We start from the raw sequence: 17,957 nt of genomic DNA, 5'->3' as shown, positions 1-17,957 counted from the left end.
AGAGCCAACAGATCTTGAGATAAGGCCTTATTTTCTGCCAACACACCAACAAAGATTTGGTGGCAACCATTTTAGGACTCTGGGACTGAGTTCCTTATTCTAACAATAACAGGAAAAAAAGAAATAAGGGGTCAGCTTAGGGATACCCTGCCCTCTACATCTGGTGGAGGGTTGCCAAAGGGCTACAAATATTTTTATTTACATTTTTACATCTAATTTGTAGTTGTTGCACGCTTGGGGGAAAAAAATCCAGTGGGGGACCAGGACCTGAGGGGTGTGGTGCATTAATTTGTTTTGGGGGGGATTGCAGGGGGCTCGCTGCCCCCTTCCCCCTCACTGAGCTTCTATGACGCCTTGGGGACCCCATCCCCAAGGCCAAATATAAGCTGTGTCCTGGGGACTCCATCCCCCAGGACACTTCTGCCCGGAAGAGTACGGACATACCCTGCTGGCACGCTCCCGTGCAGAAACACAACTTTGTTCTGTCTGAGTAAGAGGAGTGAAAACAGCTGCTCCCACCTGGGCTGGAGCAAAATTAGTGAGCCGACTATTGACAGAACCCATTATGGTCCTGAGGGTCCCGTTGCAGCCCTCTTGCAATAGCTGGTTTGTGGGTGCCCACCAAAAAAACTAAAAACTGGCCCACGTCTGCCTTAGAGATAGCTGGGGCCACGAGGGCCCTGGTGCTCCCCTTGTGGCCTCCCAACATTATAAAAAGGTGTGGGTGTCCCAGATGAGCACCAGGGCACCCCTCAAAAAAACAAGAGGTTGGCAAAGCCAATCAGTCTCGGCAGTGCGAGAGCTATTGGCTTTGTCAGTGTCAAGGCAATGTATATTACTTAGGAAATGTAGTGTACTTTCACCTTGGGGCAGAGGATGGAATGATTACAGAATGTACACTGTGCCATGGTGTGAAGTGTTCTGTTGATAGATGGCTGTGTAGGCTTTCAGAAGCAGTATTCGGTCTTGGAGGCTACGCATGCAGTATAGGGGTGCTGGTAATAGTCTCTTAGAGCTTTGCATGACATACTGGGTTAGGGGACAGTGCACTGTATTCTAGGGGGGTGTCAGAGTGTGGTTTTATGTGCAGCTGTAGGCTGTAGCTTGGGGAGTTGTGCATGTCGTATTGAGAGTTAAGAGACTGTTATCCAGAGGTAGGGGGCGGTCCTCTTTAGTAGAAAGCATTCTAGGGACTGTGCATTAAATAGTGGGGTTATGAATTGGTTTTGTCTTCTAGAGGGCTGGAGACCGTATTCTGGGTGCTGTGCATGCAGCATCAAGTGGGGAGGTAGTAAACTGTGTCCAGGGTATCCGTGCATGTGTTGTGTGTAGGAGGCAGCAGAGGGAGTGATGCGCTGTATTGTAGTGTTCCTCGGGGTTCCTGGGGCACATCCTTCTGGGGGCTGAAGGCAGTATCCTGGGTGTTGTGCATACAGCATTGGGAAGTATGGGGCAGTAGGCTGTGTCAAGGGTCCCAGTGCATATAGTATGTGTTTATGTAGGGAGCTGTACAGGGAGTACTGTGGTGCAGTGTAGTGTTTCCTCAGGGTCCCAACAAAGATCCCAGGACATTCAAGCTGTAATATCGATCTTTCAGTCTCTGTCCTGGATTTCAGTGAGGTTGACTCTGAGAGTATTGGGACTGATGACCTCCTGCATCCTCATGGTCAAGAATGCCAGGTGACCTATGCAGGCTCTGTAATGGTATCTGAAATCGCAGTGTGGCCAACATCAAGGTGCACCTCTATGACCGTGTCCAGATGTTGGAGGAGACTGTGAAAGATCGGCAGTGGTAGTTACTGAACCACAACTGGCTCAGCAGCAGACCTCTCTCCCTACCCAGAGTTGACACTGGTGACTGATGAATCTCTTCTGGGTCAGGGTGGCCATCTGGTAGAGGTGGAGATCAAGGCCTCTGATCTCTGGCCTGACTCCGTATCAGCCTCCTGGAGCTGTGGCCATTCGCTTGACATTAAAAGCCTTCTTTCCATTCATCAAAGGGAGGCTGGTAGTGGAGCATACGAACAAGACCACTGCCATGTTATTTCAACAAGCAGAACGTAGTGGGGTCCAGGGTCCTGGGCCAGGAGGCCCCAAGCCTCTGGACTATGGCTGGACCACCACAGGATCTAACTGGTGGTGAACCATCTGGCAGGATCTTGGAATGCCTGGGCATACAAACTCAGCCTTCTACACGGAGCGGATAATGAGTGGCACTGCTACTCAGAGGTGAGGTGAGAAAGATATCTTCCTTGAATTATGAGAACCTAGGCTCGATCTTTTTGCCACCGCTGAGAACGCACAATGTCAGTGCTTCAGTGCATATGGGTTCCAATGCGTCTTTTGCTAGGTGACTCAATCTACCTAGAATGGACCTCGGGACTTCTGGATGCCTTTGTTCCAATACCTCATAAAGAAGTTCAGGACTGACTGGGCCCAAGTCATTCTAGTGCCACCAGATTGGGCAAAGAGTGTTTTGTATCCAGAACTCCTGGGCTTGAGCATTTGATCTCTTATCAGATGGCCCTACGGGAGGACCTGCAGACACAGCAACAGGGTGGGGTTCTGCTCCAGAAACGTCACAGACTCCATCTTTATGCATAGAGATTGAGCGACGCAAGCTGAACACCTCTGAACTTCCTCCAGAGATGGTTGATGTCATCTTGGCAGCCAGGCGTTCCTTGACAAACTGTATACGCCTGTCTTTGGGACCAATTAGTAATTTGGTGCAGCACATGCCAGATTTGACCCCCTCCAGGCCAAGTAATCTGACGTCCTATTGTTTGTGTTCTCTTTCCCAGCAAGGCTTTGCTTTGGGCACAGTGAAAGGGTACATTTTGGCCCTTTTACAGTGGTCAGACCTGCTCTCATTGTTTGAATCTCCAGTTGCGATTTTTTTTTTTTAATGTTTTTATTAAATGGCCTTTGTTCCTCCCTTCATCATGCCACAGTGAGTACTTATCTCACATTTTTTATGTGCACCAAAGGTATGTAACTTGTTCAGCACAAACGTGCAACATCACACAACATTAAAACAGCAAGAATATTGCAACATAACAAAAATACACAATAACAACATTGCATAACATTACACAAACTAAACTTAACAGAGACACACCAGGTAAACAAATCAACACAACACTACAGAATATTACAACAATTCACAACAGCACAAATCAATGTCAACAATATAACACTACACAACACCAGATAAACTCAGTACCACTGTATGACCATACAGTGAACACATACAACTCAATAACACAACACCAGTACAACAACAGACAAATGACACTACAACAAACAACCATACAAGACAAAAAAGCACAGCACTGCGTAACATTCTAGCAAAACAGCACAAAAAAACAAAATTGCAGTTTGGAAGCACATCTTAACTGCAAACTCTATTTGCGACCCACTCATGTCCAACAACACTTAACTTTCATTAGGTGGGCTTCTAAAATTCTTTATTATACAGTGTAAAGATTTTGTAATGGGAAAATGCACTATTCAGGTCTTCATATATAAAATAGGACTACACTTTTCGGGCAAATAGTGTAGCCCATGAATCCTGAGGAATGTAATTCATCTGCAGTCCATATATAGCAATAGTGATTCTGTAGGTCTAGTTAGGTCAGAGATTCCTTTAAAAAGCAGTTTTTTTTGTTCTGCTTAAAATACTTTGGTGACATTTGATAAATCTGCACAAAACTTTTAAAAAGTTTGTCCAATTTGGGTTTGGCATGACAAGTCTTGTGGTTCAACAAACTTGCACAGAACTTGTCATGCGCTTAGCACCATTTACTTATTCTTGGTATTTTGCAGCTTGTGCGATGTGTCAAGGGTGGGCACAGTTAAAAGGATATGGGAGGTCAAAACATTGTCTTCATTTGACATTAACTGTAACACCCTTAGAAGAAGCCACATGAAATTTGACAACTATTTCACGATAAGTCTTTGATCGATACGTCAATTTTTGTGCAGATTAATCAATGAGAATGTGAAAAGGGCAGGAATGTGCTTATAGCTTTGGGCTGTTTAAAAATATGCATGAAATCTGGCAGGCAATTGGCAAGTTATTCCCACAGCAGGAATCGCAAGCTTCATCTGGGTGTGAAAGTTAAAAGGGGAGGGGTAAAAAAATAATAGATTTGCTAATATCTTCAATACACAACATTGGACCGGCATGTCCCTTAGCATAAGCTAAAATGTTAAGTGCCTGCTACATATTTTGAGTTTGTAGGGATATGCCCATTTTGGATGCTCACCCCCACTGTTTGCTAGACTTTGCTTGTATTTAGACTCTGCACACTGGGTAACTACTGTCTAAGGCAGTATGTGTTCTGACCCCTAAAAACATATCAAAATTGGTATACACCTATTTGGCATATTCAGTTTACCTATAAATGACTAGTATATGGTACAAAGTGTACTGAGGGTTAAATTTCACTGGTGTGCCACCATTAGAGTGTCAGTGCAAACATGACTGCTGGCTTGCTGCTGTGCAGGTTTAAAACTGCCATTTGACCTGGAAGAAAAAAAGAAAACCTATTTGACAACCCTAACCCCTCCTTTTAAGAATTAATGTCACCCCTAAGTAGGCCTTAATGCCCAATAATCTGGGGTGCATGTTATTTAAAAGTGGAACATGTATATGTTTAATTTAAAATGTCCTTACGGAGACCAGGCCCCACAGGCTATTTTCACTGTAGGAAAGCATTGAGAAATAATATTACAATTAAATGTTAACTCCACCTAGGAACTAGCCAAAAGTCTGGGACTTTTTAAAATATTTATTATAAGCCCAAATCATTGGTAAAGTCGAATTTGTACTAAATATTTCACATAAGGCACTTTTAAAAAGTTGCCATTTGCATGCTTAAAACCTCTTGAAACCCATTTGCATATGTTTTTAAACTGTCACCCAGGAGCTCCTTGATGAGATGTGAACATACTCCCAGAGCTGAGGCACAGGCCTTGGGTGTGGTGAGGTGTACTGTTCCACTAAAGGATGAAATTTGGACAGTGCCCAGAAACTGAATTAACTTCAAAGAGGCCTAACTTGTCACAGGCAGATGTAGCTACTACCTGGGCCTGCCCTCTCCTTTGTCCCTCTAGCAGCCAGCCACTAATCCCAGTGGAAGAGCGCTGCCTCCAGAACCTGTTTTGAGTGACCACAGAGGACGGGTTGCTCATTACCCTGGCCACTCCTTTAGGTTGGGTATAGGAGCACTGCACAGGGAAAGAAAGGTTCTGCAGTGCTGATTTTAGTTAGAAAGGGGCACTAGGGGGTTGTCTCCAGTAGGGCACACATGAATTGCTGCAAAGGTGGGTAAGGTTACTCCAGGGAACATTTTCACTATTGAGTAGAGAGAGGTTAGGAGTCTCCCTCACCCACAGGTCACTGCCAGCCATAAATGTGGCACCCTAGGGCACCCTCTTCAAAACTCTTAGACTTGTGGAAAACAGAAAAGCTGCACCAGTTGTTGAGACCTGTGAGGAGAATCCGGAGGGCTGGACATGCTCCCACTTGTACGCAGGTCTAAGAAGTGCACTCCAAGGGTCCGCTGACTTGACCTCCTGTTATGCTACTGGGATACAAAATCTGCAAGAAGCCCACTTTCCTGGAAGAACCCAGCTCACCTGGACCTGCCTTGGAACCTGCTTGTGGTTTCTAGTGGAGAGAGTCTGAACCCGAATATTACTCCTGAGGTCTCAGAACCCTTGGCTCTTCCTACATAAACCTAAAAATCTGGGCCCCTAGAAACTTTTTGCTACATTTCTGTCAGGAGAACTGTTGTGGGACCTGGAACAACCTGCCAGCTTATCAGCCAAGGGTCCATCACCTGTGAACCTCACTTTGCAACAGCTCCTGCTACATTCCTCTCCACAGCAGTAAATCCGATTCAGCAGGCCCAATGGCAACCAACATAGACAGCATCAAACCCTTTTCTATTAGAGCCTGCTGCCTGGCCCTGCTGAGGAAATCCGACTTCCAGAAAAGAGTTTGTCTGAAGGTAGAAACCTTCACTGAGCCAGATGCTAAGTAGCAGCTGGTCGACAACTTCATGTGCGTTACTTCTGTTTTTTTTACCCCCGCTCTGAGCTTTTCCACCTTTTTGTATTCAGCTTCAAGACCTCATCCTAAGCCAACCTGTCATCAAGCACGTCTTTGGATCCAGCATCCAGCCTTGTCCGGCTGAGTACTCTACCTTCTTGAACATTTTGTAAGTGTGGAGGTAACTTTCACCCAGGACAAATCTCATCTGTCCCACACTCCATCGCAGTCGGCCCTTGTCCCAGACTAGCATGATCAGTTGCCCACAATAGGTGCTTTGAGCTTTTTTGGAGCTATTTTATTTTAAAACTTTAAATGGGATTCTTCTTGTGTTTTCGCATTTGTAACTGTTTGGTACTCCTAAATGCTGTACACATTTTCTTAAGTTAAGCATTTTTGCTCTGTGCTATAGCTACTTGGGGTTGAGTTCGGGTTTAAATTACTAAAATCGTTACTGGATCAAACAAGAATGGCAACATTATTTCTTGTGGTGGACTAAAATAAAGTAAGAAAAAAAGTCCTATGACACGATCAGCTTTGACCACGTCACAGTGCTGTGTTTTTTTTTTTTGTAATAACTAGATTTCAAATTGTTTTTTACTAATGTTATGACGCCCTGCCGGGTTGTTGCTTGCCCCTCAGAGCGGCCTGGCTCCGGCATGTAGGTACCCCCCATGGTATACCCTTTGGAGTGAGTGTGACTAAAAGGGAAAACCCCTCCCCGGCATTAGCCAGACCAGAGGCAAACCGCCCCCTACCCCTTGACCTACCCCACCGTGAACTACCCGTTCAGGTAGGCCATTCATTATCCACTTTGAGCACCCCACTTATTGCGTGTGCTCCGACCCTGACGAATGCCCCTGACCTACCAGCACCTAGTGAGGGCAGAAACATGTTGGTCATCCATTTTTTATTTTAGACTCCAGGAGACATTACTCTCCAACGAGCCTTTTCCTCTTGCTTTTAGTCTTACCAGCATGCACCTATATTAAAACTAGCAGCAACTATCAGTGACATGCTTGGTAATTTTATTACTCACCTCAGCTGGATCTAAGTAACTATCCAGTAAGTTTAATTTCAGTACTCCCTCCGGTTCTTTTAACCAAGAGGTTGAGTCCGCCCAAGCAGTATCATCTTGCTTGGGTGGGGCTAGGTGGTCATATGATGAAGCATGACACTATTATGTGTGTGAGACCACCTAGTCCGTAAGGGAGACTCCCCCTTCCCCTGTGGGACTACACAGCACCCCCCCTGTCTGGATATTCTCCAACAATGATTCCCCCGCGTTAGGATCCAAAGCCACCTAACCAACACCGATTTAAGACTGACCCAGTCTTACTTTCGGTTCCCTACTACCCCACACCTTTAGTGATTATATAGCTTGCCCCTCAAATCACATAAAAAAAGCAAAAAATTGAGTTATTTTGCTTTGTTAGTATTTCAGTGTGGCCTCTAGTGCAACACGGCTGAACCTAAAGGAAAAAGCGCTGACATGGACAGCATTGACTGCATCATTGCACTTTTATTTTGTTTACTCTCGTCCCAGTGTTGCTCAGCTGCTGTGCAACATGGCTAAAAAGCTTAAAAGAAGCCAATAGAGCTCACATTGGCGAGGCCTATTGGCCTTGCCAATGCTTCTTGTTTTTACAGTATGCTCAGTGCCACATCAACAGTTCACAAGGCATATCCACTAAGTAGAACTGTTAGAACAGCAAAGAGTTGACAAACCTTACAGTTAGGCGAACTGAAAAGGACGTTCTTGCGAAATAGCTAGAAAAATTCTGCACACTTTTCCTTAAGTGGCCCAGAGCCCAGGCATTTGTTATAGTGAATTATTGTATCGCGCAGCACTTAGCACATAGCTTAGTACTGACAGGGTGGAATTCCCTGTAGTGAAAGTGGCAGAGAGGGGATTCTAGTTAAGAGGTTACTAGAGCAGTGCTTCCCAAACGTTTTAGAACCATTACCCAGTTTTTAGAACAGCAAACTTTTGCGACCCACCTAGCTTTAACAAACAAGAGGTGAAGGCCATTCTTTTAAATGTAATTGTAGACATGCTTTCAAAATGTTATGAATTACCAAAAATAACATACATAAGGCATCTTTATGTATTGCTCTTTCATGGCCAACCAGAAATCGACTGATGACCCACCAGTGGGTCACAACCCACAGTTTAGGGAATGTCATCACAAACTACGCCATGTAGCATGGTCAGAGACAAAAAGCCAGCTTATAAGTAATGGATTATCACACATCAGACCTGTGATATAGAAGAGGGGCAGTCCCTGTGTTACTGCCTAAAATTGAATTTAAATGTGAGTGTAAGGAAATGCCTCTCCGAGTGTACAAAGGCCTGTTAACCAGACCTTTGTGCCACTGCCCTCACCCATAAAAGGTACATGTCACCCACTATTGGCATAAGGTAACTTACTTATAAGTCCCTAGTATGTGGTACCAGGGATACCCAGGGCCTGTAGATTACAGCTTCCCACTTGGACTATAGCACTTATTGTGCCACCATACATGTGACAGAGCAAAGCAAGACTCCCAGGCTGCCATTGCTGTCTGGCAGAGCAGTGTTTGAACTGCTAACTAGACTTTGCCATTAATACTGAGAAGAAAGTCGGCATGGTGCTGTATATAAAAAGTAGGACAGTAAACGTGTTGTTTCTGCTGAGGAAAAAGGCTGGTAGCCCCTTTGGAGAGTACAAGGCTACAAACCGATAACTCAGCTGTCCTAACTTCTGAATCAGACTTCTACAGTTGACACTTCAATGTATCAAAAGTCAAATTTAATGTAACTTTTAAGTAAATGGCATCCTTAGAAACTGGCCACTCTGTTCCCCAAGCTATGTGGGGTTTGGGGAAGGTGGGGTGGTGGTGAACAACTCTCAGGAAGGAGCACAAAGGACCTGCTGTTGAAAAAGGTGTTACCTCTCCCTGGCAGGAAGGCCAAACAGCGTGTGAGCCCAAAAAGCAAGCTTCAAGGGCAAAGCCACATTTGAAGGGCAAATGGTAGACACACACAGAAGAGGGTCTGCTCTTTTGTTCTGGTAGACAAGCTGGCATCTGAGAAAGACAGGGAAAAACAGTTGCCAAACCGTTTTTCTTGAGGTTTATGTAGCCCATAAGTCGCCACATCTCCAGGGTGAGCTACCATGCTTCACATACAGACAAGAAGGGTTCTGTCATCTTGAGAGTTGGCAGAGTATTGCTTTTTGTGATCGCTTGATGCCACATTTTGCTGCAAGTCTCATCAGGTGGGAGGAGACTTAATAACCCATTGGCTAGTAGTCACCGCATCGCCTGAGGGCAAATTGTGGGCACAAAAGTGGCACCACTGGCACCCAGACCTACGATCACGTCTGCACTGAAGAGAGGACTGAAGAAGAGCTATTCTGCTGTTTCGTGGACCTGGCAAAGAGGTTTCACCAAAGACTGGACTGCACTTTGGGCTAGCAACGAGATGGCGGTACCTGTGGTGCCCTGCATAGGAGAAAGTGGGCCCGAGCTCCAGACAGAAGAGGTGACTCGAAGAATGAGCTGACTGATTTCCTGTTACACCACCAGAACCACAAAGGCTGAAGAAGCCTGCATTGGTGAGTTGGTAGTCGCAGTCTCTTGATCGCCACGGATCACTAAAGCACAGCCTGGTAGACAGTCTTGACACTCAAAAGTTGGAACCAAATCTGCTGGACTCTGGAGAGTTGCAGTTTGTTGCCCACAATTGGCTCTTGCCTCATTTAAAGGAACCACTGGTTTCTCTGTAACTAGAGACCAGTGACAACTGGTTTTTGGCTGGAATTCAACCGAGCTTCGAGGCATATCAACCTCTGTGGCCATAGTTGCCAAGCCATGTTTGTAGACCGAGGGATGGTCCCAAGCGACCCCTCCTCCCCCATCACTGAACCGACATCCTCAGCACCTTGTATCCTTTGCATCAGGGCCACTTCATTGATGTCTACTGCAGTTTGCGCATAGAGCCTGGAACTAGACTGGAAGCTGCTTTGACTGTAAGGTAGCTGTCCTGCCGCGTCTTATTGGCCCGTGACTTGATCCCTGCTGGAGTTGGCTCCCCCCAAAGTAGGCCAGAGTAACAGAACACACAACTTTACAAACGTTTTTCCGCTAACCATAGTAGTTGTCAATGCTTGTTTGCAATTTGAGTGAAAATCTGAGATTTACAATTTGCTTAATAATTTAGATTCCCAGAACCCTCTGGTAGATTTTTTTGTTTTGGTGTCTAAAAATCCATTGAAATAAATTTGTGTTGCATTTACTTTGTCATGTTTCTTTCTTATTCAGCTGCTTTAGTACTTCTAAATGCTTTACACTTGTTCCTTTGACAGAGGCTTATAGCTCGAAGCCACAACTACTTAGGGTTGAGCTGAGCTAAGGTCTTGCAAAGAAACCGGGAAGGGGGGGGGGGGGCAGGTGGGGTGTTTGTATTCTTTTCTTGTGACCAGGGATTGATATTATTATTAGAGATGGCTCATCCATGCCCAGGTATCCCTTTAATCACAGGGCGGAAGGGCCCTATAAAAATAATTATACTTATGATAATTATGGGGAGGGGCAAAAAAGGAGTACAATGTTCCTATAACCCTCAGCTTGCCAACATGTTTCTACCCTATTCTAAAGGCCACAATTGGTCCCGGGCATTTTCAGGACAAAATGAATGTCCGTAACCCAGTGAGATTCTAAGGTTCATTACACACAAAAATGGCATGCACATATAATTGCATGTGAAAGGGAAGGCTACCTGCCTGTCCAGGACCTGATACAAAAGTAACAAACTGTGAACAAAACAAGCACCTTATTATGTAGTCACAACATGATAGACCTATATAAAGTAGGCTATATGCTGGAATTCCAACATACTGTTCACATCTGGTCTGCTTAAAGTTAACGGCAAAAGTCTGGTCTTATGTGCACTGAGAGACCAGCAAAAGATCAAAATGAAAACACGTAATTGTGATACTGTAAAATAAGTGGTCACTGCAAACCATGGATTAGTTTAAAAAACGGTGTGTTTTGATACAGTGGATGACATCATAAAAACAAAATGGGCATGCACATATCTCTGGTAGTAATGTACATGTTACTCAAGCCGCACAGGATGTGGATGCTGGTTTGGCCCTCTAGTCAGACAAAAAGGTCCACAGCGTTTAACGTGTCATACATAAAATAAACAAAGACAAAAGGTACATATAGAGTTAGCGAGCCCGCTATGTGCAGCAGGTCAAGAGCGCTGCAGTTAGCCAAGGTCTAGCTGGAACCAATAGCCATCTGTAATATAGGTAAGACCCAGCTGAGCAGGTATATGTTCTCAGCGTACAGGGAAAAGGAACGCTGCAGAGTGGCAGCATGTCATCGGCAGGACCGGAGTTGGCATACTCGCGATTCCAAGGGTCCCAAAATGGCTACTTGGTACTGCACTTGCCGGGTTGTTGTACGAGGAAGCAGCCGCCGGGGAGAGCTTTTATTGAGGAGGTGAGTTGTGGATTCACGTGTGCTCAATCGGCCGCGTGTGTCGTCATAGGCGGATAATAGGAGTTTGAGTCTTGACCCGATAGGCAGTGATGTGCGTCATGCATGTGCTCAGCGTGTTAGAAGGAAAGATGGGACTAGTAGTCCAATTACATGACTAGCACTGAGGGAGAAACCGCAATGTGATGCTCCTCTTACGCTGTGGGCAGTTTGATGATGGCATTACAGCAGGTGCGGCGCCTTGATCATAATGACAGGTTTTAATGTGAGGCCATAATCCCCTGAATAACGGAGATAAAAGCACCAGGCCCGGAGGTTGCTGTCTCGGTAAAAACAAAACCATGAGTAAAGCATAAGAGACACGTTATCTGTAGGTGTAGGGTGTATCACTAGATGGATGAAGTAAGGCACGTATATGTTCATTCGCATTACTTGCCATGGGCATGATGAAATATCCTAAATATGTACAGGGCCATAGGGTTATATACTTATCTGTCTACGGCTGAGTGGATTGGAGTGTAAAGGTGTCTAGTTATATACTTGTATCTGTGTACCATGTCCCATCACAGATGTGGTCTGGGCTGCCTCAAAGTAGGAGGGTGGGGGGGGCATGTTTTAGTTACAGGTTTCCGACACCTGTCAAACGGCTCTCAATAGTTGGGAGGGTTTTTCAGGAATTAAGTTGGTGGCAGGGGATATCATCATTGAACCACTCTGTTGGTTCGCATTTTATAGATCCGTCTTTTTTTCTTTTTTGAGGTGGTTGTGGGGTGTTATTTTTTTCAATAATTTCCAGTTTAAGTTTCAATGTTTTTTTTTTTTTTTTTTGTGTTTTTTTTTGTTTGTTTTTGTTTTACTGAGACATGGGCAGTAAGAGATGTGGATGACCTTTTGCATTGGCTAGTACTCCTGTGCTTTCTGATTTTGATGTTTCTGGACATCATGCCCTCATTCACAACCCGCATGGGCAGACTATCAGGTATACTATGTGATCACTATTACAGTTTGTTTGAGCTCTTGCATGCCTACTATACTCCCTCTGCACTCTACAGCACTCTGAACTGCTCCACTTTATGCCATTGCTACGCCACTCTACTCTTAACCAATACACTCTGCACAACTGCATTCTGTGTCACTGTATGCTATGCCGCAGCAGTCTATTCTGCTTTACTGTACTGTACGCCACTGCACCCGGACACTGTTCTGCAACACTGCACTCTCAACCATTGAACTCTGCCACTCTGCTCTGTTCCACTCTATGCCACTGCACTCTGCCTTTTGACTACTCTGTCCTCTGATACTCGACTCTACACCAGTCTATGCTACTCTAGTCTGCACCACCTTACTCCACTGCACTCTGCCATTCGACTCTACTCTGCACTCTATGCCACTTGACTTTACTATGCGCCACTGTCCTCTGTATCACTCTACTTTGCACCGCTCTAATCTTTGCCGCTCTACTCTGCACCACTCCAAACTGTACCACTGCCTGTTATGCGGCTTAATTCAATGCCACTGCACTCTATGCCACTGTATTCTGCAACTGTCTGTGCCAATGCACTCTACACCGTCCACTCGACATCACTCCAGTGTGTGCCATTCAATGCAACTCCACACTATGCCACTCCAGTACACAACACTGTCAGCTCATCCCCTCTACAACACTCTACTCCACTCTTCACCTTTCCACTCCACAACACTCTAGCATCACATTTTATTGCTTGCCCTCTGAGAGGACATGGGGTGTGTTATATGATGTGGTTGTGCATCATAACCGTGTAATACACTTACCAACCCCTTTAAGACCCTTGTGTTTCATTTGTCAAACCTTCAGCTCAGCCTTGGGGAGCAGTGGCTCTGAGCAGCAAGGCTTACTCAATGAAAAAGTGTCAAACATTTAAACAGCACCAAAGCAACTGAAGCAAATGAAGACACTGACAAGACACTAAAGAAATCTGACAACCATTTATAAAAATAGACTGTAGTTTTAGATGCCACAATGAAAAAGATTCACCAGAGGGTTTTGGAGGCATGGGTATAATAAAAGCATTTCACTGAACCCCGAACAAACATTGGCAAATTTAACAAATCTGACCCTTAGAAATGTTTTCTCCAAAACGTTGGGTTAGTTGTACTGTGGTCACTTAGGGCCTGATTACGATCTTGACGGATGGGGTTATTTCGTCACAAACATGACGGATAAACCATCCACCATATTAAATATCCTATGAAGATCGTAATATGGCAGGCAGAATATCCGGCACGTTTGTGATGGCGTATTCCATCCTCCAAGATCATAATCTGTCACTTTAGATGATCAACTCCATTAGTGAGCAGGCAGGGGGACCAGCAAGGTCCTCAGGTTCAGTTGACTTTACAGGTGATGCAGTCTTCAGGCAGTTCCAGGCACTTAATCCCCTTTGCAATTGCTTCCTATGAAAGTGGTCCTGATGCAAAGCATGAATGATGCTGAAGGATGTTGTAAATGTGATGCGGTTGGAGGGGCTCTTCCTGTGGCTAGTCCTCGTTTCAAGAAGGTGGGGTGAGGCATTCCTGATCACAGGGTCGACGTCTGTCTGGGCTACCAATTTGCTGCAGCAGGCTTCTCAGCTGTTGTGTCCTTGTGCTGTGATCAGAAGATCAGCTAACTGACCCACAGAGTCTATTGACTTTTGGATGAGCTCTGTAGATGTCTTATTGAACTATCCCAGGGTGCACCATTCTGCCCGCTCCCAAGATGTCAGAACCCCTCACTCCTCATCCAAAGCTCCCTAGCCCAATGCAGAGGTGTGGCTACCAAAGGGGCCTCATGTCTCTGAAAAAAATGGTTTGAAAACAGGTTTCCCCTCTTCATCCTGGATGCCAGATAGTCTGCCTAAACAATGGGACTACCCTGCTCCTATGTGTTCCTTCCCGAGTTGCTCTTCAAAGGCACCTTTAGCTTTGAAACTCGCCTTTTGGGACAACACCTGTGTGGCTTCCGGCAGGAAGGAGGTTATACCTCTCTCCAGTGCATACTCCTGTTATCTGCTTTACTAGGAGTTGTTAACACGTCTCCTCAGTAGGGCAGAAAGAGGTCTCTGGTTCAAGCTCGATGTGCAGCCGCAAATGAGCACAGGAGAATGAAGGCGGCAAAGTGACAACTTTGTAAAAGTTGCACAGTGTAATTGTGTACATTAATTCCAACTTGAGAACCAAGTTGGGCTTAATGGAATGAGTTTTTTTTATACCTAGGAGTTACAGTTTTGGTTGCGCCATTCAGGTGTTAGCACAGCTGAGGGGGTCATAGTGTAAACCTGCCTGCACTCGCTAGTACGGCAACCAAGTCTTGTCACAGTAAAAACTGTAAAAACACGTAAAATACATGTTCTGTCCATAAAATATGTTGCAACCTGCCTTAGGGCTTCGTAGGTCTAACTGCTGCACTGTGATCTGGAAATATTGAAAGAGTTGTCATTCTTGAGCTGTCCAGTTGCTCTGGCCCATTGCAGTCCCTATTTTGGTAGTGAAGCAGGTGGGCGATCTCAGGTCTTAGCTGTGCCCCTTGTGGCGGGTGCCTTGCTGGGACCCCTAGGTATTTCCCTGGGCAAAGAGTTTGGACAGGCCCTGTGGGGCTACCTCAGTATACTGATATCCCTCCAGGTAAGACACCATACTGGTTCTTTTGACTCCTCTTCACCAGTCCTATTGCATGGATAGGGCTGCTGCCTGCTTCGGCCCGCCAAATCTTCATCCCCGTGTTTGAGGAGGCCATCCTTTCAATCAGTTCTTCCACTTGTTTCGGTAGCTTCTCAGTAGCAGGACATGCCTTGCCCAGGGCTACCTCGTTGGATTTCAATTGTTTCACTTTGTCTTAGTCTGCAGTAGGTATCCTGGAGGATACCCATGTCTATAACCATCTTATCTCCTTGGTCACCCATGCTGGTCGTAATTGCCACCAGGAAGTTGTCAAATGTATGCTGCGGTTCTAATATGTGTGGCTTCATTATACCAGGAGTGTTGTGCTGGTGCTTCCAGCACGTCATTGAGCTGTCAGGGGCTGGCTGCCTGTCAGTGGCCTGCTCTGCTCTTGAACCACCCTCTGCCAGTCTAAACGCCCCATTTCCACTCGGGATTAGAGTTGTGCCAGTGGGCCAGGAAGGTGTAAGCATGACCAATAGGCCCAGAAGTTCCCCCACACCATCCAGAGTATATCTGAGATCTCTATCCACAGATGAGCAGAAGCGCATGGTGCAGGGTGCCAGTCGACCTCTGTGTTCTGCAAGTGACTTGAGTGGGCTGCCATATCTATTGTGGATTTTAGTTTTCTTTATCTCCCACAGCACACTCCACAGAGAGGGGGTGAGTCGGTGGTAAGGATGATGGAGTCTTTCTAGAACCCCAGAGCCATTCGCTGTTGTGAGAAGAAAATAAGTTAATGGTCAAAGGTAACCAAACTTAGTGCAATTGAATCTAAATCTTTGTCCTCGCTGAAATTACAATAGGGAACGTGTGAATCAACTATATGCTATTTTGTTTAAAGCTTGACCTGAATGCCTTCCTCGATCATTGGTGTAACAACAAAAGGCATCGAAATGATGCACCGGGCGGCTAAAAACTCAATCCTGGTTCCAGAAGGTGATGCATCAACCTTGTGATTGCATACTTACTCCCTCCACGTTCGTAGGTACTGTATAGCCCCAATGACCTGGAGAGTCGTTGCGGGAGGCTTTGTATTTAGCAGAATACAGCCCTTCTCTCTAGGAGGTAATAGTAAAGATTGTGTAACCCAAAGGGCTATTCTGTGGTCTCTTGCAAATCCAAGATATGTAGCTGTGAACGCTTACATCGCTTTTGCTTTTTCTTGACAGGTTTGGACAGTGGTACCGGCGCAGCAGCAAAGAAGACACAAGCGTGCCGGCTTCGGGTGTCTGGGAGTTTATAGATGCACAGGAAGTCAACCAGGCTAACCAGGAAGAGGCCCGACCAGAAGAATGAGCCGGAAGAACCGACTGTGGGGGAGCGCCCGAGCAGGAAACCACCCCTCCTGCCTGCGAGCCGTGTGCCTGTCTTCCTCTACCTGGGGGTCGTTACGATTGCAGAGGGCGCTTTGGCCCAGGTTCTGTTTGTTGCTCGTGCCCCGCTCGTGTGGCTCCCGTTTGTAGGAAGTTACCCTCCACATACAGTGCTTGCACTTTAGAAGGATGTTTGCATTTTCTTACAACACTACATATGATCAGCAGTAATATTGTCCCGTGGCACTATCCTTGAACAAGACGGCCTTTTGTCCCGCAGGAGGAACGTTTCTTTCATTTTTCACAATCACTGTAGGAGAGCTGCACTTCCTTCCATCAGTGTTCAAGGGGTATTGTCCGCTGGGCCCATCTCTTTGCATGTAGGGTACTAGATTAGGAACATTCACCATACAAGCGTGTGCACTGACTCGTGACTCAGTGATTGTGTGTGAGAAGCACTGTCATGTGGCTCCATTGCTGTGTAGGAGAAGCTTTACTCTAGAGGTGGACTTTGTCCTCTGGGACTCACCACATGTTAGCAGAGGGATGTCCTCTGACAGGCTTTATTTTTGAGGGGATGCGCTAGTGTTTTGAACTTTTCCAGTATCACAAGTCTCCTCTTAATATCAGGAGCATTGCCATCTGCCCCTCTCCTCTGGATGATAAAACGATCTCGGCCAGCATTGCATATTTAAGAATGTTTCTGCTCCCTTGTATGAGAGGAGCAAGCCTGTGATTCTTTCCCCCTATGAGAAATGTCCAGGAGGAGTAAAGTTTTCAACCAGTACTGAACCGTGGAGACAGGGGATTCCTCTTAAGCACTTGATATGATTGAACTGACGAGCACCATACTGTCTCTTCCTACAGAATTCTTGTGGGATGGGTAACACTCAAGGTCTTTTGTGGGACAGAGGTTTTGCTTCAGTTCTCTCAAACCCGCTCTGAGTACTGCCACTATCTTTCACCTAAATCTCTTTAACGCCGACTGTATTCACTAACTGCACTGCCACAATTCTAAATTGTCAATGAGCCATTTTTCTCTACCTTCTATTTTAATAATCTAAACAGAGATTGAAATCTATTTTTTTATTAATTGAAGAATTTATTAGGAAATGTATTTTGTGACATGGATTCAAATGTCTCCAGATGTTTTACTTTCTGTCACTCTGTGGGTTAATAATAAAGACAGTATTAATATATAGTATGTTGCTTCTCTCAGCCCCATAATTTTTGTGGAAAGGGGGAGCAAACGCCTATGAATGATGTGTGGGGGCAGAATCAATGGGGCTGATGTTGTGTAGAGTGTGGTATGATGAATTATAGGTGATGGGAACAGTGAGATAAGGTGACAAAGACCTTGGATGAGGGAGCACCACATAATGTGGTTGAAAGTCTATAGGACATGGGGTGGGACA

The 17,957-nt window shown here is 45.5% G+C and overlaps 1 protein-coding gene across 1 annotated transcript in view; it reads left to right on the top strand.

The window, feature by feature from the left end:
- Window positions 1–17,746, top strand: part of RILP (Rab interacting lysosomal protein) — a 148,599-nt gene extending 130,853 nt beyond the window's left edge. The window contains exon 8 of the mRNA XM_069226116.1: window positions 16,399–17,746. Within this exon, the coding sequence (XP_069082217.1) occupies window positions 16,399–16,525 (127 nt within the window). The 3' untranslated portion in view covers window positions 16,526–17,746. The remainder of the gene's footprint in view (window positions 1–16,398) is intronic.
- Window positions 17,747–17,957: the final 211 nt, after the last annotated feature.

The sequence above is a fragment of the Pleurodeles waltl genome, chromosome 3_1, assembly GCF_031143425.1.
Source record: "Pleurodeles waltl isolate 20211129_DDA chromosome 3_1, aPleWal1.hap1.20221129, whole genome shotgun sequence".
Taxonomy (NCBI): domain Eukaryota; kingdom Metazoa; phylum Chordata; class Amphibia; order Caudata; family Salamandridae; genus Pleurodeles; species Pleurodeles waltl.
The sequence above is the reverse complement of the archived record's forward strand: the minus strand, read 5'-3'. Positions and strand labels throughout refer to the sequence as shown.